The sequence below is a fragment of the Paroedura picta genome, chromosome 8 (genome assembly GCF_049243985.1).
Source record: "Paroedura picta isolate Pp20150507F chromosome 8, Ppicta_v3.0, whole genome shotgun sequence".
Lineage (NCBI taxonomy): Eukaryota > Metazoa > Chordata > Lepidosauria > Squamata > Gekkonidae > Paroedura > Paroedura picta.
The window spans coordinates 54,997,352-55,020,478 of record NC_135376.1 but is presented as its reverse complement, the minus strand read 5'-3'; the positions used below and the strand labels follow the sequence as shown (position 1 = coordinate 55,020,478).

General features: G+C 40.9%; 1 protein-coding gene across 3 annotated transcripts in view; it reads left to right on the top strand.

The window, feature by feature from the left end:
- SHTN1 (shootin 1) overlaps positions 1-23,127 on the top strand; it is a 104,140-nt gene that overhangs the window by 5,470 nt on the left and 75,543 nt on the right. For all 3 annotated transcript variants that reach the window (XR_013233598.1, XM_077349880.1, XM_077349879.1), the window contains exons 2-3: positions 7,082-7,134; positions 19,072-19,132. Coding sequence is in view for 2 of the 3 variants with exons in the window: in XM_077349880.1 (XP_077205995.1) it covers positions 7,082-7,134; positions 19,072-19,132 (114 nt within the window). In the remaining variant the exon portion in view is untranslated. The remainder of the gene's footprint in view (positions 1-7,081; positions 7,135-19,071; positions 19,133-23,127) is intronic.

The window sequence follows — 23,127 nt, the reverse complement described above, 5'->3', positions numbered from 1 at the left end:
AGTGGGGACCCACAGCAACAAGTTTGTGTATGTTGCCTTTAATTTACAAGAGGCCCACAAAGGATTTAAACTAGATAGAAAGGTGCTTAAGCAGTCATGAATTACAACAGTTGGTAAAATGTTTTGTCTCTTCAAAAGTTAACAGTACATGTATATTTACAACTGTCCTGGTCTGCAACTTGTTTAAAGAATATCTCTTCAACTTCTCTAGATCAAATTTCTGTTGTTTCAGCAACAGTTTTGTTCAGGTCAGTTGTACAGTTAAAAACAACAACAAAACCCAAAAGCAGTGGTCCCCAACCCCTGGTCCGGGGACCGGGATCGGTCCATGAATCAGTTGGTATCGGTCTGCGGCTCCTCCCCGGCTGCTGCCTCGGGGACTGCTCTGCCACCGGCTCACCTTTAGTGCTCTCCAGTTGCCGCCGTGGCTAGGGCTCCCCCTCTGCGTGGCATGGCGTGGCACTGTGCAGCTGCTACAGGAAGTGCCCCCCAGTGAGCGGCGGGAAGTCAGGGGCGCTGGCGGGAAAGCAAGTGGTGCAGGGGCTTAGGCGTCGGCGACGTCCCTCAGCAAAAGACTACCCCCCCGGGCCTCAGTAAAATTATCGAGCATTGACCGGTCCCCAGTGATAAAAAGGTTGGGGACCACTGCCCTAAAGGACAGCAGTCTGAAGTCACTTGGATAGAAGCAAAGTTCAATTAAATGAATGGAATTTTAAGTTGTATGTATTTCAGATAAGAGTATAATTTTCAGTTTAGTTGTAATGGTTTTAGATAGTACAGACCTGAAAACAATGGAATTGTTTCTTGAATATTTCTGCCTCATGTTAAATGTGTCCTTCTTTGCCGACATGGGAGGCTACAGTCCTGCAAAATGTGAGAGTGGATCCCTCCTCATAATACTTTGTGGCTTCATGGCATCATCACATAAAATTGGCTACAATTGGCTATCATTATCACATTCACAACATTAATCCTCCCTTGGCTGGGATGAGTTCCAGCTATAATTAAAGGAGATAAATGATGCCGAAGAAGCAGCTGGTAAGAAGGTGTAGGTACTAGTAAATGGGTTCCCAAAGAATGATATATGGGATTTTTGCTACTTTTTACTCCTTTCACCCCTTTATTTTGTCCCAAAAGCATCTGCTATAGAATGCTTAGTGGAGCAGTAGCTTTGTAGATTATAACAAATTACTGCCAACTATGCGATTTCAACAGAACAAAGTTTGAGTCCAGCGGCATCCTTGAGACCAAGGTAAAAGTTTTCATATGCAAGTCAGTAAATTGCTAGGAGCCATTCAGAAGAAGAAATGTATTTCAAGTCAGCAAAGGGTCTAAGGCCATATGGTCTTAAGCAAAAGAATAAACTCTGATTGCATCATACAAATTATTTATGCCTCATTTGCTTAAAAAATCCTGAGCAGCACACCCAAGTTTTTGATAAACCAGAGTGATTCTAGCTACAAAGGCACTAGCTACAAAGGCACTTGGAGGCACTTTTAAGATGGATGCAGTCTCTAATAGATTAGTCCCAGAATGTTGAAAGTGCTTCTGGTGAGTGGAAGGACTGATGCAGAGTTTAAGATATCTCCTGTTTGGATGGGGTTGCATTCTTGAAGAAACAGATCCTTAGCTTGGATGTGCTCCTGGACCAAGGCCTACTGCTGGATAGGCAGGTAGCAGTAGTGACTGAGACAGCTTTTGGCCAACTGGTTAGCCAGTTGTAGCCCTTCCTGTACAGATAAGATCCTGTCACTATGGTGCATGACTTGGTGACATCTCGATTTGATTACTGCAGTATGCTTTATGTGGGGGCAGACCTTGAAAAGTGCTTGGAAACTTCAATTGGTATTGAATGCTGCAAACAGGATGTTGCGTAGAGTGGGTGTAAGGGACCATATCACTCCAGTCTTGTTCTAACTACACTGGCTCCCAAGGGATGTCTGTCTATCACTATCTTCTGTGAGCAGGTGAAGAGCCTTTTTTCATTTCATCTGGCATTCTCTCAATGATCCATTCTCCTGTCTTGTTCTAATTGCTGTCTCTATGTTTTATATATGCATTTTACTTAAGGTTTAATTGAGTCTGTAGTGTTGTTTTTATAATGTTTGTTTTAATTGTTAACTGCCTTAACAGCCCTGATATGGCAGAAAGGTAGGATATGCAATTTGTAATAATAAAAGAAACAGCGGAGCATGCAAGGCTGAAGTTAGCTCGCTCTTGCTTGAATTCAAAACCAAGAGATATTATAGGTTCTCTGAAAGGAAGCACAATAGTTGCTTGGTTAGTGATGTGCACATAAATAGCCCTTTCCCCCAACTTGCATTTTATACTAAGGTTACACTTATAAATACTTTATAAAGTATGTAAATAATTAACAAGTGCTGTAATCATGTGGTGGATTAGACTGAGAAAAAGTTTGAAGCTTGTCAAAAAAGCATCAGTAGAAGCATTCTTGTCAATCTAGTGAACTGCTATAACCATACTTAGGAAATATCTCTATCATTCATTAACAAACAGTATAGCTAATACAAAAAGTGCATATTATTTGTAACAGAGTATTATGCCACACACGAGGGAAACATTTATTTTAAAACAACCATGTGGAAATGAAGTGTCTCTTTGTCTGTTCCAAAGCAGCACATTAGGCACAGGACTCTATTGATATCTATTCTCTCTGATAGCTAATACCATACAGGTGAGCAGTTGTCAGAGAAACCATATTCTAAGAAAAGTTTCATTAAACTGCTTTTCCTCCCTGCTCTGGCCAGTTAGCAAGAGGTGTCAACTGCAACCCCCCCCCCTCCCCAGTATTAGATCATCAAGGCTGGTTTTCATGTGTGCTGTTTACCAGTTTCAGCTGCGTGAGGAGGGGGAGAACCTTCCCCAGAGACAGGCCAATGATTGATTGGAGGGGCCAAGAGGTCTATGGCCTGCACTTCTATCTATAATGTATAGTCAACATTGTTAGGTGTGTTCTTACCATATCTCAATTCCCTTTTCCCATCTGTGTTACCTGCTTGGCCTTCTGCTGCTTCTATATGGAGCTGTGCTGAAGTGAATCCACCAAAGCTATGAGAAGTTAAGACCGACACTACTAAGGCTTTGTAAGTGTATCTATAGAACTAGTTTTCGTATTTCCGGTGCACATGGAGCTGCAACTGGAATGGTATTGCCTTTAAAATCTTTTCCTGCATGTTTCTTCAATAAAGCTTTGTTTTGCTTTATTGTGTGTTACTGTGAGTTGCTGCACTAACCGAGGGTAAACTTGCCTATATTGTTATAGAGGGCTTTGTTCCAGAGTCTTAGGTTGGAGTCAGGGGAACAAATCTCTCAGCCAAAGCCTTGACAACAGCCCACTGGTCGAAGAGAAGTTCATTCCAGGTGACAAGGAAAAACCTTGTATCCCAGTCTGGGATCAATATTCACTTTTTACCATTTTTATTTTAGAAGTAATCATTCTCAAAATGATTAAGTAGAGAAGAATCAGTGTTACAAAAGCACTAGAGTACGTCACTGACATTTGAAATAAGCATACATGACATCTCTTATTATAACTAGCTTAAATTTAAAAGATAATTTATGATTTCTAAAGCACTTTCAGAAAATATAAAGTCTGAGAGATTTGGTGTTTTTATGGCATGACTACTTTATATCGGCCTAATTGTTAACCTCACAGGACTGTATCAAAATTAACTCATTTCCTCTTAAGGTGTGATGCAGACATCTCTGAGCATTGGGTGAAACATATTCAATAAAATGCTTGTTTCAAAAATGTCTTCCGCTTGTTTTGCTCATTCTAAGATTTCGTCTCAGCATAACACCATTTATACATCAACTATCTGTTTCTCAAGGATGGAACATTGAGAACATTACTGCAGTGGTAAAAAGCATGTACATTTTCAGTTTTAAAAACTAAAGGCAAAATCTCAGGTCTGCTGTTTGAGAATCTATATCATTAGCAACCAGGGGCCATGACAATTGTTTCTGAATTTTTTCAAGTGTACAAGGAAGGTTTCATACATTCATTTAATCATTTGATTTCTCTACATGATGGCTCATAGCTAAAGATGTGAACTGAGTCAGTGGTGGGTGGGAAGGTTAGATCCTACCACTGTGTTCGTGAAAGGAAAGTCTACAACAGGATCTCTCCTGCCTCCTCTGCCCTCCAGCAGTTACTTGTGCTTCCTGAAGCCGTCTTTTGAGAACTGGGATCCTCACAGACAGTGACATGTATGACGCTGGAAGTCATAGCAAGGAGGGATAATCGGGAGTACCACTTTCTGTTCTTGTGTGAGCACAGAAAAAGTCTATGAACTCACTGCTTAACTTGAGCAAAAGAAAGCATTTTTATGCCATTTTCTCTTCTTCACTGCAAATTCTAGTGTTGCATAGCATATTTTAAAGCCCTATATGGCTTGGGACCAGTATACCTTAAGAATTGTCATCTCTTATACAAATCTACCTGTTCACTCATCTTCAGAGGCCCTACCTTGTGTGTCCCCATCATCTGATCCAAGATGGGTGGCAACCTGAGAAAGGGCCTTCTTGCATGTAGTGCCAAAACTTTGGAACACCCCACAGAAATTTGTCTTCTCCCTCTGTCAAAATCTTTGGCCAGTAGGTAGAGACTTTTTTATTTTCTTTGTCCACCCTTCTTGGTTTTGTTGTTTAAGTATGCTTATGTTTTTATTGAATTAATTAAACAGTTTATATATACCCTATTTTAAACGTTGCTTTAATGCAGTGGTCCCCAACCCGCGGGCCACGGCCCGGTGTCGGGCCGCGAAGGCCTTGGCGCCGGGCCGCAGCTCCCTCTTCCCGCCCCCCCGAAGCGAGAAGCTCGCCAGGCCACGAGCAAATTGGCCGCCGAAGTGACCAATTAGCTCGCGGCCTGGCAAGCTTCTTGTTTCGGGAGGGGGGGGGGGAAGAGAAGCTTGCCGAGCCGCAAGCTAATCGGCTGCTTTGGCGGCCGATTTGCTGGTGGCCTGGAGGGGCCGGGAGAGGGAGCCGTGGCGGCCGGCATGGCAGTGGCGCAAACGCGCATGCGCGGACTGCCGCACACGTGCATTTGTGCACCTGCCGGGCGCAAACGCACATGCGCGGCAGTCTGCACATGCGCGTTTGCACTAGGGCTGCTGCACGTGCGCGGGGCCCCGGGCCACCCTCTCCCGCCACTCCGGAGCAGCGGACCGCGGCAACCAGAAGGTTGCAGACCACTGCTTTAATGTATTGATGTTTTAATGCTGAGATGTCTTAATAATCACTGCTTTTGATGAGGGGAAATGCAGCGGGCCTGTCAGCAGAGACAGGGAGCTGTGTCGGGATCAGGCAGTGGGAGCAGGGGAGAACTGAAGTTGTTCCAGAATTGCCTTCAATAGACATGATGAGAAGTGGGAGCTATGGTAGGCTGTCTGAGAACAGTAGCAATGGAGGGAAGGAGCCACAGCTAAGGGGAAGAAGGGATCTCCCCCGCTCCTCCCTGCCCAAGTATCATGGGTTCCCACTTATAATAGTACGATAGTAAAATGTGTACATAGTCTACTAAAAAAATAGCATATTTAAAAACATGCACAGGATTCATAATGACCCTGTCTGTGTGCCCTTTGAAGTTCAGAAATAAGTCCCTAGTGGGAAAATATATATATATTGTTCATTATTTATTCATTCTTTTATTAATGTAATTTGGCCTTGAGCACACATTTTTAAAACAGTATAAAGAAATAGCAATATTGAAAAAAGCACCGCCAGTCCCCTCCCCCCAAATAAAAATAAACGAACAATTCCAGTCAGTAGCAACTGGGGCCTATCCTGCTTAAAAGTCCAATTTTCCAACATCATAAACGATTTTCAACAGCAGCCAGGTCCTTAAATTAATTACAAGCCAAAAGTCATCTGAAGGAAGGTTGACCTCAGCATTCAGTACATTTCATGAGTGGTGGAGTCAGGCCAAGATCCCTTAGGAGGGCATTCCGGAAGTGGCAGGCAGGGGTTTTCCATTTATCCCCTGGAAAAGACAAGCAGCAGTACAGACAGGAACCAAAAAGACATTCTTGATAGTGCAGTGACTGGTAGTAACAGCGCATAGGAAACCTCTTGGTGCAATCCTCTTTGGTGGTAATACTGATATAGTGTGCTGGTCAACATACCCATCACTTACGTTATTTGCTGATGTGGTTTCTTTCCCCACTGTTCTCATTAACCTGGAACAGAATCAGTGAGTTTTCCAGAACATTGAGGACTAAAGACCTCCTGATTTGTTTATAAATGAAAAATGCGGTATATTTTTTCATGTTCTAAGTAGTGACTATCCAACTTCATTTCTTATTATTGATTCATAAGACCTTTTTAAAAAAAATATGTGGATCTCATTTGCTCAGAGACTGTAATTAACCCTTGAACAAAAAGCTACATTAGATCTTTGGGTTCCCCTTTAACTGTCATGGATTCTCACAGAATGCTACTGGGAGTTGTAGATTGTTGTGGCACAAAGATACCACACATAAAGATCCCAACCCCTTCTCCCCACCCACGCACACTCCTGCATTTCTTGAACATAGAAAAGGAGTGTTAAATGTGAAGTTCTTTGTTATGAATGCTACAAGAATAAAGTTATAAAACTCTTCCCCTTTCTATGGTATTTGTTTTCTTTCTTGTTAAATATCTTTTTATTATCGGTTCGTTTGCATTTTGATCGGCTGCTTGTACAGTTTTTTTTTCCCTTTAGAAGGAAATTCTAATGAATTACTTCTACTGGAATTATTTTTAGCATTTTGAATTTTAAAAAATCTTTAAAATCACTGAAATAATATATTTGACATTCTTTTGAACACATCAACATTTGATATATATGCTAAATATTAACATACCAACTGTGTCATGCATACGGGGTGGGGGGAATCAGGTTAACTTCAGTATGGTTTGTTAGGTCTCATTATGTTACCAGTTGACTTCTATGATGATAATTATAGCTGATGTATAGCATCTTGCGGATGATCTTTGTGGGTGTAGAATTTACAAGGTGTGAAAATTAGTAGGATTTCTGCAAAGGGCACTACTAAGTTAATTTTTAATTCTTTTGTAGTGATTGGTGAATATGAAGATTTAAGAACAGAAAATAAGAAAACAAAAGAACAGGTTTGTATTCACATGTTGACATTACATATATATCACATGATGTTGTATAGCCTATAGTTCTTACATGCCCTGTTGCAGTTGGTACTTTGTTTCATTATACTACTGACTGCAGTTCACAAAGGATTCTGCCACTGGATTTTCTCCATAACACTTTTCAACAGCTTTCATGAGAGTAGTGAGGATGATTGTAGAAATTACTGATGTGTATTTCCATACATACACTTTGTTTCCAACAAGAAACGCAGGGTGGCAAACAGAGATCTCCCTTGTCTTCCGTCTTGTCTCCTCACAACAGTCCTGTGGTGCAGATTAGCCTGAGAGTGTCTCATCCATGGTCAGCCAGTGAGCTTCCTGGTGGAATGAATATTTGGAGCAGACCACCAGGTTACACCACACTTACTTTCTGTTGTCCCAATTCATTGAATACTTTCTTTATACAATTATATACCTGGAAGCAGAAAACAGTGAGAAAATATATCCCTGAGGGTAGTACATACACATTCCATAGATCCAGTGCACAGAGGAAGTGGCCTGATATGCTGCACTATGCCTTTGCTCTTAAAAGGTATAGGCTCAGCTACGTGGAACAGCCTAGCTGGGCACTGACTTGATTCTCCCTCCCTGAATTCTATGGAACCAACACTGCTTCTAAAATCTTAATTTGAAAGGTGAATTAGAAGGTGGGCAAGTTCATTCTCTGCCACCAATATTACCTGTGAGCTTTCTCTGCTGCTGCAAGCATCTTCTTCTGCGCCCATGATTTAACTTGAGATTGGCAGGACCCTTCATGGAGCGATGAATTGCTATCCAGTATGAAAATTGCTTCTGAACAGGTTTTACTCTTTCTGGTGTTATGAACCTCGAAATGACTAATGGTTTAAAAATTGGATAATGAATACCTATTTTTATTTACTAAGTTCAGAGAATGTCTTTCTGCCATAATGGCTTCTGAGATGGTTTACAATAAAAGCAAAACAAATAAATTTCAGTTAAAGCAATCTGTGACTACAGAACTCTGAAAGCCAGCTGGCGACAAGCATATACAAATAACAGCAACAGCAGAGCAATCAACATAAGCAAAACAGCAGCAAAATAGCTTGCTTAAGCTTATTACTGAAGGTACAGTGGGAAAAGGATATGTTCTTTCTCAGCAGAGAGGAGAGCCTACCTTTTGAGAACAATTCTGGAAGGGTAGCCATATAATAATAGTAATAAAAGTAATAAAAATAGTAGTAATAAAAATAAACTGGGGCCTTGTGGGAATTCAAAGTTTAGGAAGATTTTATTTCAGTGTAAGTGAACACTAAAGAACCACAGAACTGGTGGTACCTAATGTATGGCTTTACTGGTGGATCTTAAGGCCAACATGCCATAAATCGCTAAGCAAAAGATCACTTTCAGTCAAACGTGCCATTTGTAGGGTGCTCATGTCCATAATGTATACTCGTGGGTTGCTATAACAATGAAAATATACTGGATTGTTATGAAAGGAAACTTTTATGCTCCTTTGTGTAAGAAGCAATAAAGCCCACATGCCTTTTCTATAGAAAAGTTCTATTTGCTTAGTAATCAGGGAGGCACTTGCAACATGAATAGAGTCCTGTTTGGCTTAGCAGTATTGCATGTGAAAACAAAAGTGAGATCAGTTATTTAAACCCAGAGATGATCTGGGGGCCCATATCTGAAATGGTTTCTCCTGGTATGTACCTGTGTAGCACCTCCCATACTCTTGGAGCTCTCTTCAGATAAATTTAGGGTTCCATAGGTCTGATTAGCTACAGCACACATGTTGCCATTTTTGGCTGTAATGCCTGGGGGCGTGCATTTGGGTATATCTGAGCCGAAAAGATACTCGAAAACTATCTTACCGGTATTTTCGGATATTCTTATAGCAGAATAATGAATAGAGAATCTGACCAGCTACTGGTGTGGTTGATTCTGAATAGAGCCAACTTGGAAGTTTGTTGGCTTCAAATGTGAAGTCCAACTAAGTAGCTGCCTTGCTTTCCTCACTCATTTCCCAGGGAACAGGAGGGGGAGGATTAGGGAACTAGGATTTCAGGTTAGGGGGAACACTGCTCCTTAGGCAATCACAGAAGTTTGTTCTTTTTTGAAATTCTTCTGTGCATAACATAGAGTTACAGCTTGTATATTGTTCCATGTAAGATATAATGTTCAGTGTAAACCGCCCAGCTTGCTGGGGAGTAAACGGTAATGACTGGGGAAGGCACTGGCAAACCACCCCGTATTGAGTCTGCCATGAAAACGCTAGAGGGCATCACCCCAAGGGTCAGACATGACCCGGTGTTTGCACAGGGAATACCTTTACCTTTAAACTGCCCTGAGCCGCAAAGAATGGGCAGTATAGAAATACAAATAAATAAAATAAAAATAAAATAAATATAGAAGCAAGTATCTGGCTGAGCTGGACTCTATTGCTGAGAGAGATTTGGTGAGTATGTGCTGGCTTTGCCTTCAGCTGATTTTCTGTGCTTGACTTCTGCTGCCTGAGACTCTCTGCTGTGGACTTCAAATCAGACCCCGTCTGGATAAGAGTGAAGGCAGCAACTGGTTTGACTGAACAACATTTTTATTTTTTCTCCCTTATTTTACTGGTAGTTGTTCTTTGGGTTATAGGTGGCTGGTAAGTTTTGTGTGTGTGTGTGTGGGGGGGGGGGGGTGAGTCCAAGAGTTGTTAGTCTTCCCCTTTGGTTTTATTCTTTAGTTTTAGTTCCTTCTGGTTTTGTGACTTAGAGTTATTTTTGTATAGTTTTGCTGCTGTTGGAGCCTGGTGGTAGGTGGGGAGGCCAAAGTTTCTTTCCTTCTGCTTTATTTTTTTGGCTTTGGTTCTTTTCAATGGTTTAAAACTTGGTTAACTTATTCATTTTTTTTCTTGGGCTTGTGCAAAACTGTTTCTCTGTGAGAGACATTGTTTAAGCATGGTTTGGTTGATTGACAAATATTTCTTACTTGTCACAATCTGTTCCACATAATATATTTCTGGTAAGGCCTTGGAGGAGGAGCATGTCTCATGGCTTAAGTGCGCCTCAGCACTTAACACCCACTCGGGCGGTTGTCCCGCCCCTGAGCTCCTCCTCCTCCAACTGGCTTTCCTGTCTATCCAGCAGCCAGCCAATCACTTTCCGTTCCCCCAGCCCTGATCAACCCCTCCTCCTTCTACTTCCCTCGAAGGCTCAGAGTCTATAGATCCCTGCCACGTGAGAGCTGCCCCTGCCGGTGAATTCTCTGCCTGGGGGGTTCCAGCCTGCAGCCTTTCCAGGTCCTGGGAGGAGGGAAAGGCCACCACCACCAATCTAGCCCATTGTAATCCTAAATGCAACAAGCTTGGTCCCTCGTACTAGGTATAATATGTGATCCAGTTTGCTTACTTTAGAAATAAAATATTTTTCCCCATGGGTTTTCCCCCTTTTGCCTAAGCAGTCAGGCTTGTTCTAATTTGCGTGTGTTACGTGTTTTGACTAGTTTGCTTTTACATTCATGTTCGACTTTAATCAAAATCACTTTTAAATTCAATATGACTGAAATTTGGTATCTTTTACCACCCTACAGCTAATGGCATGTAGGTAATATCACTATATAACCTGCAGTCCCTTTAAGACCAACAGAGTTTTATTCAAGGTGTGAATAAATGTTACCATTTTGGGCTGTAATGCCTTGGGGTGTGCATTTGGGTATATCTGAGCTGAAAAGATACTCAAAAACTGTCTTATCGGTATAGCAAGCATAACTTGCTGTTAACCATATTGCTTGTTAGACCTCAATAAGTAGGTATTTGGTGATCTGTATATTATTATGTTAACTGTTCTGCATGAATAAGGGGCAGCCATGATAACTATAAGGAGAAAATAGGCCTTTGCATGTATGCTAGCCAGGTTAAGATAATAAAACACAATAAAAGGAGTTATCATCTAAGAGGCACATTGTATTACTGCTGATTGTTTGAAATTATTGCGTAAATAATGAAGTGCTGGTACTCCTAGTCATTCCCATAGTTTGTTTGAGCAGATAAGTTTCTTATCTGAACTAAATAGTGACAGGATCAACTATCATTACAGGGGAACTAGTAGAAGTTCTTCGTCTTACCTTTATAAGCAGTCCAAGAGGAAAAGTACAAGTATTCTCTTGGCCTGGAGGAAAAAACTGCATCCCCCTTCCTATTGTGCTTTCCCTGTAGCTTCAGTAATGGATGTGGTAAGCCACTTGCCTGAAAGAGACTTCTGCTAGTAGCAAAATGTGTTCACACATTAGGAATGTTTTGCTACTCAGCCCAGAATACGGTAAATACCAAAGTAGTTGACTTATTGTATAAGTTAAATAATTATTTCCTGAGGGGTGTCCACGTTAGTCTTCTATAGGCAATCTGAAAAGGAATGATGTACCAATTTAAAGACTAACAGTTTCTAAGTAGTGAGAGCTTTCATAGCTTGGGCCTATTTAATCAGAAGCATATCTATGCTTCTGATTATCTACCAAAGGGGGGATATGATAAACAGTGGGGTGCAATGATGAACAGTAGCCTTAAGTGGCACAGTTTGTAACTTCCTTGTGCAAATGTCAAAAGAACAAGGTAAGTATGTGGACCTTTCATAGTGTGAGGATTATTATCTTCTGCTTTTCTGCCCGGTTTCTATTTGTACAATGAAAAATGGTTGTCCAGCAATGTTAGTAGGTGGGGCACAGTAGCTGGCATTCTCTCACTTTCTCCTCATTTGGCTGATGCTTTCCTTTATTGGCTGTCTGAGGCTGGACCTTCTCCCTTTCTGTAAAGGGCATAATTACCCTCAGTCTTTGTGCGGGATACCCTACTGCTTCTTGTTAAGTAACAGTGCATCTATTGTTTAACCAGGAAATAGTTCCTTATATTTGAAAGGGGAACATAGAAGACACGTTGGGGCCATAGGTATCTCATTGCTTGTGGGGGATGGATGAGAAAACTGACAGAGCTCTTCCACCAGGTCTTTGGTTGAGCCTTAGGGGAAGGCAGTATACAACCAATCAATCAATCAATCAATCAATCAATCAATCAATCAATCAATCAATCAATCAATCAATCAATCAATCAATCAATCAATCAATCAATCAATCAATCAATCAATCAAAAATATTTAAGATTAGGGTGCCATACTTTGCCGATAAAATGGTTAAAGAAATCTGTTTGAGATCTTGCTTTCTGCTTAAAAGAGTTACAAAAGCTGAGATGCAGTTTCTTTACTTAAAGGTTGTCTCTTCATAAAATGTCCCCTCTCAGATGCACAGAAACTTATAAAGGTGTTCTGTATGAATCTTGGTAACATACATAGCTTTCAAATAAAGGAGTGCTTACTACTGATTATTATAGCAAAGCTACTTTTGTGGATCATTGTGGCACTTCATGAAAAGAAAATCAACTATAATAACTTTTTTTGGGCGGGGGGGAGGAGGCCTTTGTATATTAAAAAAATGGTTCAGTAAATCCAGTTTTGCATTGTAAATGTCCTTTATTTAATGACTTTACACAGTGAAGCATTTTAATGACCTGTTTCCCCAGTCTCAAAATAAAGATACACACACAGCCCAATCGGCAGTACAGACTATCAGATTTAAAGTGATTGGGCTGTGATGCACTTAAATGGCACAAAATGGCTTTGAAATCAGTGACTCTCATTTCTATGTTTTAGGACCAGTGTGCTAATTCCATCACAAGTACTAATAAGCAGGCTGCAGTGAATCCTAATATTTTTATTATAAATTAGTTGTAGGCCAAGTGCAGCTGTAATTCTGGGGGAAGTATACATACACATTTTAAACAATTAAATTGGTATGGTAGTATTCCCTTTCATATTTTAAATCTAAATGCAGCCTCATCATAGCCCTAAACCTAATCCCGGACAGGGCCCGCCCTAACTCCTCCCACAGTGCCCTTACTGCTTTATTCAGTCCGTGGCGCTCCGCGCCACGGGGCTGTTTAAAGATGTTTTCTAGCTTCAGCTCTCTTCATCATTCACCAGACTCCCTGCTTTTCCCTTGTGCTTTATCCCCTTCATGTTGACTCGTTCCATGTATCCCCCTATGATGTCATATGTAAACCGCCCTGAACCATATGGAAGGGCGGTATAGAAATCAAATCAAATATGAATGAATGAATGAATGAATGAATGAATGAATGAATGAATGAATGAATGAATGAATGAATAAATAAATGCCTAAGCGTCTAGTGTGTTGGTCTATTCTATCTTCTGGACTTTCCTAATCCTACCTGTTGCAGTTTAGTGTTTAAAACAGGACAGAGGAGACCTCAGTCCTGAACTCTGGACCAGCTATTATAGCTTAGTCTAACCTGTTTATGTTGCAGTGAAGGTAAAATAAGTGAGAAGAGAACCAATTAAGCTTTCACGAACTCTAGAGAAAGGATAGAATCAAATGTAATGAATAGCAGTCAAACCCTCAGGCCCTAGCACATGATTGGCATGACTATCTGTCATTACTATTGATGGACACACAAACTCACTCCAACCTCCCCCCCCTAAAAAACCCCTCTACTACATGGCTTGGAAAACAGATTTGGGAGTGGTGCCTAGATAAAGTGAAGTTTGGAGAGGGAGCTCAGTAGGGATGTAAAATGCCACAGGATCCTTTCTCTGAATTTGCCAACTGGTCCAGGGGGACTTATTTCTGCAGTCTGAAGATTGGTTGTACTTTTGGGTGAACTCTGGGCTTGATGTTGGTAGCCCTAGTACCGAAACAAAATTCACTGACCTCTCTTTTCTGGTCTAAACATGCTCTGAGTTGACCAGGCCTGCCAGGTACCATTGCCTGATGTGATGCAGAGCAGCAAAACAAGAAAAACTAAGACAAGTAAAAGTGTCATGTACTTACCCAAAGTTGATACAAGAAGGTTAGCTCTAAGAGCTGCTGGAGTTTTTATCGTACAGTTTCTGTTGACTCCTTGAGCTGCCTACGGCACTTCCTGTCCAATATACATATGAAGCCGTAATTTAAAAAAGAGATATTTCTTGTGATGCTGTGTCCTGCCAACCCTCTAAGTAGCTGCCAGCCATGCAGCCTTAGGGCTGAAGAAGAAGAGTTGGGTTTTATAATCCACCTTAAGGAGTCTCGTAAGGAGCTTGTAATCACCTTCCTGTCTTCTCCCCACAACAGGTAGTTTGCAAGGGTGGTGAAGCTGAGGGAGTTCTGAGAAAACTGTGACTGGCCCAAGGTCACCTAGCAGGCTTCAGGAGGAATGGGGAATCAAACCCAGTTCTCCAGAGTCTACTATTCATAATCGCTACACCATGCTGACTCAGAGTTAAGCCACAGAAGTCTGTTTTGTGTTATATCTGTAAAATTTTGAATATTACTGTCAGCTTTCCTAACCAATCTGTCCTATTGTGCGTCAACATAAAAGCTGGCTGTGAGGTTGGGAACAGACCCCAAGTTCTATGCTCCCTCCCTTCTTTCCTCCTTCTCTTCGCTTGGTGGCCATGGTTCAGTAGTACATAGTCACTGCTGATAACTCCAATTAATTCTTTCCAGGGTTCCTGTTTTCACCAGTATTTGAGGCCAAGGTTTGAAATGGAATTGCAACACAGTTAAGGTCAAAAAGAGGGGGAGGTAGGCCTTGCAGGTAGGTGGGATGTATGAATCTGCCACCATTCCCCAGTCTCCTAACTGTGGTGATGCTGTGCCAGGCTCTTAGAATGATCATTGATTTGTTATTTCTAATCAAGGTGTTATTTTAACTACACTTTTTTTGCTTGTTATCAATTTGTATTATACAATTGGCTGTTAATAAGAGCCATTAATTTGTATTGATGGTGGAAGAAAGCTGTGAAGGCAGTACTTCACTCTTCTAAAAAAAAATCATTTAGTTTACTTAATGGGAAAAGCATACTATTGATTTCCAGCAAAACTACACTTGAGCATTCATACCTGTGAGGCTAATCAATGTGAGCTGCTGACATTAATATGCAGGATATCGTCTGGCTTGCTTTATGTGTGGGCGGAAGACAGAGATGATTCTGGCTAGCAGATGGGGCTGCTGGCAGCTCTAGATTTGATGCCTTCGATCACTCACTCTTTAGAAAACATCTAGGTGTGACAAAAATATGGTCAGCAACTCCATTGTCATTCAGTCAACACTTGTTATGTTAGTCTGATCTCTTCTTTGAATTAAACATTTTAACTCAAAATACGGGATGCAATTTAACTATTCTTTCATTTGGTTGAAAGTATAGTTAAAGAGTCTTTCCTGTTAAGTGGTTGCATGATAGCTGTCTCATGGTAACAGTGCCTTGAAATGCTTCATTCTTTTTTACCTACAAACAGTCAAAGACTGAAAAACTGGATCAGAGCCTCTGGGATAGTCAGTAGTTCTTAACTGGGTTTATCACTGGATAAAACAGTAATGATACGTAAACAATAGTTGAGTGATGCATGCAGTGGGTCTGTAAACCAGAGTTTCCAATGACTCGGTTAGTCTGCAGCATTAAAACAAAATGGTGGGAGTCTTCTGATACCTAACAGATTTATTGTAGCATAAATGCTTATGAGCTGAAACGCACTTTATAAAATGCACGAAGTGTAACTTTATTACACTGTGTCTGAGGAGGTGTGCATGCACATGAAAACTTACACCTTGAATAAAGTTTGGTTGGTCTTAAAGGAGCCACTGGACTCACACCTGAATTATAATAAAGTAATCTGAGAAAAGGAAAGATTGATTCACAGGAATTTGCCTGTAAGTATCCTAGAGATCATCTGGTTTTGAAGAAGTCCTGAGTATCCCTGGTAGTATAAAAGCCAGTAGCTGTGTAAGCTTGTATCATTAGATTCATGGCCACAGTGTTCAAAACAGTGGGAAAATTGCAGTAAACTAATTTTGCCTCCGCAGTTCATTCAGTGAACTCAAGCAGAGATAGCAAGCAATACTTCGCAGCTATGGACATAATTACCATATCATGCATGTTTACTTGGGCCTGAAACACTTTGCATGAATAGTGATGTTGCATCTGGAGGCACAAACAGACTGGCTTCTAATACATATAAGAATATATAACCAACAGGCAAGAGTTGGTGTATGAGGTGAAGGAGGTGGGGACCCTAGGGGGAAGTGACCATGTCCTCATAGATTTCCTTTTGAGATGGGGAGGCAAGGAAGCTTGTAGCCAGACATGGATGTTGGATTTTCACAGGGCAAACTTTAATAAACTCAGAGACATGATGAGTGTCATACCATGGACAAGAATGCTGGAAGGGAAGGGAACATGTGAAGATTGGGCGCTACTCAAACAAGAGCTATTGCATGCTCAATCAATGACTATCCCAGAAAGACTAAAACACTGCAGGAGCTCTAAGAAGCCTATTTGGATGAACAGAGAACTTCAAGAGGAACTAAGAAAGAAAAGGGAAATTTTCAGGAAATGGAGGGAAGGACAGAGCTCTAAAGAAGAGTACCTACAGGTTACTAGGCACTGTAGATCAATCATCAGAAAGGCCAAAGCTGAGAGTGAGCTAAGATTGGCCAGGGAAACCCATTGTAACAAGAAAAGATTTTTCAGGAGCAAACGTATGTGAAGAGCAAATGTAAAGTAAAGGAGGCAATAGGCCCACTGTTGGGTGTGGATGGGCAAACTCTAACGGAGGATGCAGAGAAAGCAGAAAGGCTCAGCGCCTATTTTACATCTGTTTTTTCCCACGGGTCAAAGGGTTTAGGCACATCTAGAGATGGCAGTAGCCAAGAGATAGTGTCTGGGTGGCAGGTTGACATGGACAGACAGATTGTCGAGAGGCATTTAGCTGCACTGGATGAGTTCAAATCCCCTGGGCCAGATGAAATGCACCCGAGAGTGCTCAAAGAACTTTCCGGAGAACTTGCACAACCCTTGTCCATCATCTTCAGGACCTCTTTAAGGACTGGAGATGTCCCGGAGGACTGGAAGAGAGCAAATGTTATTCTGATTTTCAAAAAAGGGAGGAAGGATGACCCGGGAAACTACAGACCAGTGAGTCTGACCTCTGTTGTGGGTAAGATAATGGAGCAGATATTAAAGGGAGCGATGTGCAAACATCTGGAGGACAGTTTGGTGATCTAAGGAAGTCAGCATGGATTTGTCTTCAACAGGTCCTGCCAGACCAACCTGGTTTCCTTTTTTGACCAAGTAACAGGTTTGCTGGATCGTGGAAATTCGGTTGATGTCATTTACTTGGATTTTAGTAAAGCTTTTGATAAGGTTCCTCATGATGTTCTGATGGATAAATTGAAGGACTACAATCTGGATTTTCAGATAGTTAGGTGGATAGGAAATTGGTTAGAGAACTGCACTCAAAGAGTTGTTGTCAATGGTGTTTCATCAGACTGGAGGGAGGTGAGTAGCAGGGTACCTCAGGGCTCAGGGCTCGGTCCGGTACTTTTTAACATATTTATTAATGATCTAGATGAGGGGGTGGAGGGACTACTCATCAAGTTTGCAGATGACACCAAATTGGGAGGACTGGCAAATACTCAGAGTAGTTCAGCAGTGGAATAGGCTACCTAAGCAGGTGGTGAGCTCCCCCTCACTGGCAGTCTTCAAGCATATATATAATTCTATTCTATCTGAATACAATGGAAAAATGGGCAAATGAGAGCAAGATGCAATTTAATAAAGATAAGTGTAAAGTTCTGCATCTGGGTCAGAAAAAAGCATACCTACTGGATGGGGGATACGCTTCTAGGTAACACTGTGTGTGAATGAGACCTTGGGGTACTTGTGAATTGTAAACTAAACATGAGCAGGCAGTGTGATGCAGCGGTAAAAAAGGTGAATGCCATTTTGGGCTGTATCAACAGGGGCATTACATCAAAATCACAAGATGTCATAGTCCCATTGTACACGGCACTGGTCAGACCACACCTGGAGTACTGTGTGCAGTTCTGGAGGCCTCACTTCAAGAAGGACGTAGATAAAATTGTATGGCCCCTTCCAACTCTATGATTCTACATGTTTCTAAAATGGCACCAGATACTCTAGATTCAGATTGGTCTGACCTCTGTATAAAACAGGGTTGAAGGCCCTACAGGAGCTTTTCCAGTTCCGCAGGGCCTGTAAGACGGAGACTTTCTGCCAGGTCTTTGGTTGAGGCCAGGGCATGGAAGATCTGAGTCGTCAGCATAAATTGCAAGATGACATTTGAAAGTTTTTGAAATTAAACCTGAGGATCTGGCTTTAGGAATGATTTGTGAGCCCATATTATGAGGTTGGCCCCTAATGATAAAAGTTCGGGCTAACCATACAAGAAACCCCAAGACAGATTAATGCCCAAGAATATGCATTGAATACTTTAAGTCTTTTTTGTGAATTAATTAAAACATTTTTCTGAATATTAATACACTTAAAGGACATTCTTAATTAGCCAGCAATCTTTTGCAAAACTTGCACTTTTCTCAGCCTTGAAATTGTACAGATGGTAATACAAAAGACATGCAATATGCCTGCTCCCAGTAGTCATGCAGAATTTGCTAACCATATTAATTGGACATGTTGTTTTCTTGCTCTGAGTTTTCAGCCCCAGAACTATTAACACTTGAGTAGAAAGACTACCCAAATCAAAAGGGCAAAATATGTTGGGGAATGACCTCGGGCAGGTTTTCCTTATTAGTCATAAAGGCAGGCAATGGGAAAATATTTAATATTTTTGTAAGCCTTTTCATCCTGCTGTGAGCTGTTCAGAATTTATGGCCCTGGTTAGGTATTTTGCCAGTGTAACTTGGGTATATCTTGGAGTTGAAAAAGTATGAGTAGGCTGATTTATCCATTGCGGGCTTGTGAGATTCATATTTAAGTTCATCTGCTCTTGTAGCAATATTTGAATTACTAATCAGTGTTCTACTGACTGATGTTAATAGATTCTATGAAGACATTTATGATTTTTCATAGTGTGTGTTTTATCTGTTTTCAGTGTGACAAAATCAAACAGGAGAGAGATGAAGCAGTCAAAAAACTGGAAGAATTTCAAAAAAGTAAGTAGCCTTTTGCAAAATAATCGACTATATGCTGGCATGTCAAATGAACAAAAATCAACGGACTGCATTATTAATTCTCTAAAAAGTGCTCAGGATTGTACATAGCTTTGGGTCATTTGTGCAAATTGATGTAATGACTCCAGAGTCATATAAATGAAAGTTAGCTTTGGGGGGAGGGGACAAAGGAGTGTACACATCCCATTACTGTTGCTTCTCATGACCACCGCTGCCTGATTTTCTCTCTACATGTTCCATCACAGGATTGTTGAGAACTTGGGGGGAAAAATGATGTGATTTTTGAAAGACCAGCAATAGAAAAGAGCTTAGGGGATAAGCAGTGTTGGCTTGACTCTTGCATTTTAGTCCTAGATACATAAATTGGTAGCTTTTTGATCAGATCCAAGCTGCAAAGCTATTGATCCTCTACCAGGTTGCTTTGGAGGGGTGGAAGAGAAAAGCACCTGTTGGGCCTTTTAAACTCTTTGTGACTTAAAGTTTCTGGTGGAACATTTTTGATTGGTGAAACAGTGCTGGGCTGAAGAATTAAGCAACAAGTTCTCCAGTTCCATGAGTTTCCTTCATACTGGGAGCTCTCCCATAGTTGCATTTTGCAGATTAAAGGCATGTCTGGGGAGCCGAAGACTAATCCCCAGTGTCATATATAGTTTGGCCATTAGTAATAAGCAGAAGCAGACAACAAAATGTGTGCCAGTTCTGTCTTCTCTAAAACCCAGTGTAAATTAAGGCAGGACCACTCTTCCCCCCTAGGTCAGAGGACTTGCAGGAGGATTTTCCCTCACGTTTTTCTCCAAGATATGGCATGAAGCATGGAGTTTCAGTTGTGATGGTTCAAAAGAAGTGGAAATGCATAGGAATTAATTCAGGCAGGGGTAAAGGTACCAATTTGTTGCTGTGGTTTGAAATAATCATGTCCTCTACCCCCAAAAGTAGAAATGACAGTAGAAATAGATGACATACAATTTTCAAGCATAGTTCACACCTTTTTCTGACATGGCTTTTGTGTTTTATAAATGCCTCATGGCAAGCAGAAATACAACTGGCGGAGATGTACTGACGAGAGAGGTTTCTCTTGCTCAATACCTTTCTGTCTTCTAGGCTTTAAGGCTTAGGCTAGACCCCCACCCCCAAATAGTTTTTTGGTATATTTTTTAAAGTATCATGTCCTCTTTCTAAAAACAAAACAGAAAAGGCACATATGGCTTAAAAATAAGAAGGGGAATGGGGGCTCCAGAGTCTTCAAATGTGGTGGATTATAGCCCTTACATATAAAGCTTCCTCAGTGGAGAAGGCCCAGTGTATTGAACTTCTCTGATATATGATGCCTTCTAAAGGTGTAGACCGTTTTCTCACCCGAATCCCAACACAGTATATGTCATGTCAAAATCATATTCCAAGCAACATGTTCTAAGCCATGGGTGGCCCATCACAGCTTCATGCATAGCATAGGTACAGACATCATTCAGTTTCCTAAGATGTTATTCAGTTCTAAGTTTGTGATTCTCTCACCTTATTTTATACATGCTTCTTCTTCTTAGTCGTCTTCTTGGTTCTTTCTGATTTCCCAGTTGCAACCCCTCAACACTGTATCTCTGGAAAATAGCTTAATTGGAGTGATTGCCAATTGGATAACATTACTTGAGGACTGTAAATAAGCAGGACCATTCCTTCTCCAAAGCCCTTATTCTTGTCACTATCATTTATTAATATAGTTATGGAATTATAACTTCTCACTTCTCTTTTTCCTTCCCAGTAGTTCAGTTGCATTTTTCTTTCTAATATCCCCAAAGATTTATTCCAGCAACCCATCAGGGGGCAGGTGCATCCAGTAAGCAGAACAGAAAGGGAAGGAAGTGAAAGCTGTGTGGGGGAAGGTTTTATATCTCTTCATTGTCACCAGAAGCAGAACAGAACATGGGATTTAACCTTATTATATACTGCAGTGTAACCCAGCACACTGCATGAGTTAATAAAGGAAAGTAAATGGGAAAGTAAATAGGAAAGGAGTTAATAAAGGCCAGGAGAAGGTCTTATTTGGAAGCATGCTAATACCTTGCTGTAGATTTCTTGAGAAGGCATCAAAAATACCCTTCGACGAACCCCTTGATAAATTCTAATTAAAATTAGCTCCTGATAAGATTATACCTGGCTGTTTTGAGTTTTTGTTTCCCTTTTGGTGAGGTAACCAAGTTTTGTCCAATGAAAAGAAATTGCATGCTGCCTTTTAATTGCAAGTTGTGTTCCATTGCAACCACTAGGGATATAAATCAGTAATTTAAAAGTAGGTATGGTGATGTCTTTTATTGGAGCCAGGGATAAATATGTGAAGACTCCTCTACCAAATACCCAGTTTTTCACTTGTGTGATAATGGTTCTATTGATTCTGTGTGGTGTCTGGAGATAACAAAGCACAGCTAATGGGGCTGGAAAGCCTCCCATGAATAGCTTCTCAAGAGAGGGGATGACAACAGTGTTGTTGCCTGTTATGTTAGGTCTCTGTCACTACAGTGTGTTTTGTTGGGAGTATTAGTGAGATTTAAAAAACAACAACACTGAACCCAAAACCTTGTTGAGGAATGGATTTACACAGCTGTTGTTTATATTGGCTTCAAAGACGCAAATAAAAGGACCTGCCTATAAAATAGTCCAAATTTTACATCACCTTGAAATGATCATGGCATCGGAAATGTTCTTAATAGGTCAAATTCCTGTGAAAGAGAAGAGGAAAGAAAAACAACATATACAAACACACGTACACCTTGTGGCCTGTTGGTGCTTGTTACGATACTATGAACTGAAGCGAGTCGTGGAAAATGTCAAGTAGTTAAGATTTAAAATTCAAAAGTAATATTTGCTCTTGTAAAATGTCGTAGGCTTCCCTTATCTTCCTTTTCATGATTTTTTTTAAGGACATACCTTGTAAACATAGCGATAAAATGCCAGGAATATTAGGATTTTACAGCGACAATGGAGTCCATTATTTAAACGACAATATAAAAGGCAATTATATTGATGAAGAGCTACACGGGCTTTGTGTCTGTGAATAAACTTGGCCTGTGCTCAGCTTCTATTTGTTCTCCTGGCATAAACACATATTGTGCGTGATTCCTGTTTAATGGGGGCCCAGTTTGTATGCCAAGCAGCTGCATTTTAGGCCCTATAGTGTGATTTCATAGCTCTCTGAAAATTGGTTCTATTCAGCACAAGAGATAGAAGGTGGTGGTAGGGGGGGAAGCTTCAACACACAATCATTTCTTTTCAATTGGAGCCAGAAAGGTTGATGACAACATGACCATTGTGTGATAATGATAAGACCACTAAGGATCTGTACTTCTCATCAAGGCTTTCACACAACAGCAGATACAATTTAATTCACTGCTCTGTCAGCAGTGCTGATACCATTATGCCGTCTGTCTCCACAGTTATAATCACTGTCCTCCGAGAAATGCAGTTGAAATGATCTTGAGCAGTCAAAGAAACTCTCAATTAAGGCTGCCACTTCCAATGTGTCAGATTGTGTCTTATGCACTTGGTACAATTTTCACTTCCAATCCTGTTTATTTACAATGTCGGCCAGTAATTACGCTTAACGTGTCATTTAGTGAGGGTGCCCCTGCCAAGGAGATTGTTGGGTGCTGCCGTACCATTGAGTGGGAGTTTCTTGCAGTCAATGCCATCAGCGGCTTTTAGTCCCTGATGGGATGTGGTAGTAATGTTGATAATGCAAGTATCACGCTCATCAAGTCATAATTAGATGCCACTCAAATGTGCCACTTGTAATAACAGTGTTGATTCATGTTTTCTCAGTGACTGCAACTACTAATTAGTTAAGTGGTTTTTGGTTGGCCTGCATTTGCTGCATATTATTATTACCCCTGAAAAAATGTCGAGGTTGGAGAGGTTTCTGGCCACTTAGTGCTGCTTTATGAATTTTAATATCAACATAATAAGAACTTTTAGCAGTCTTAGGATTT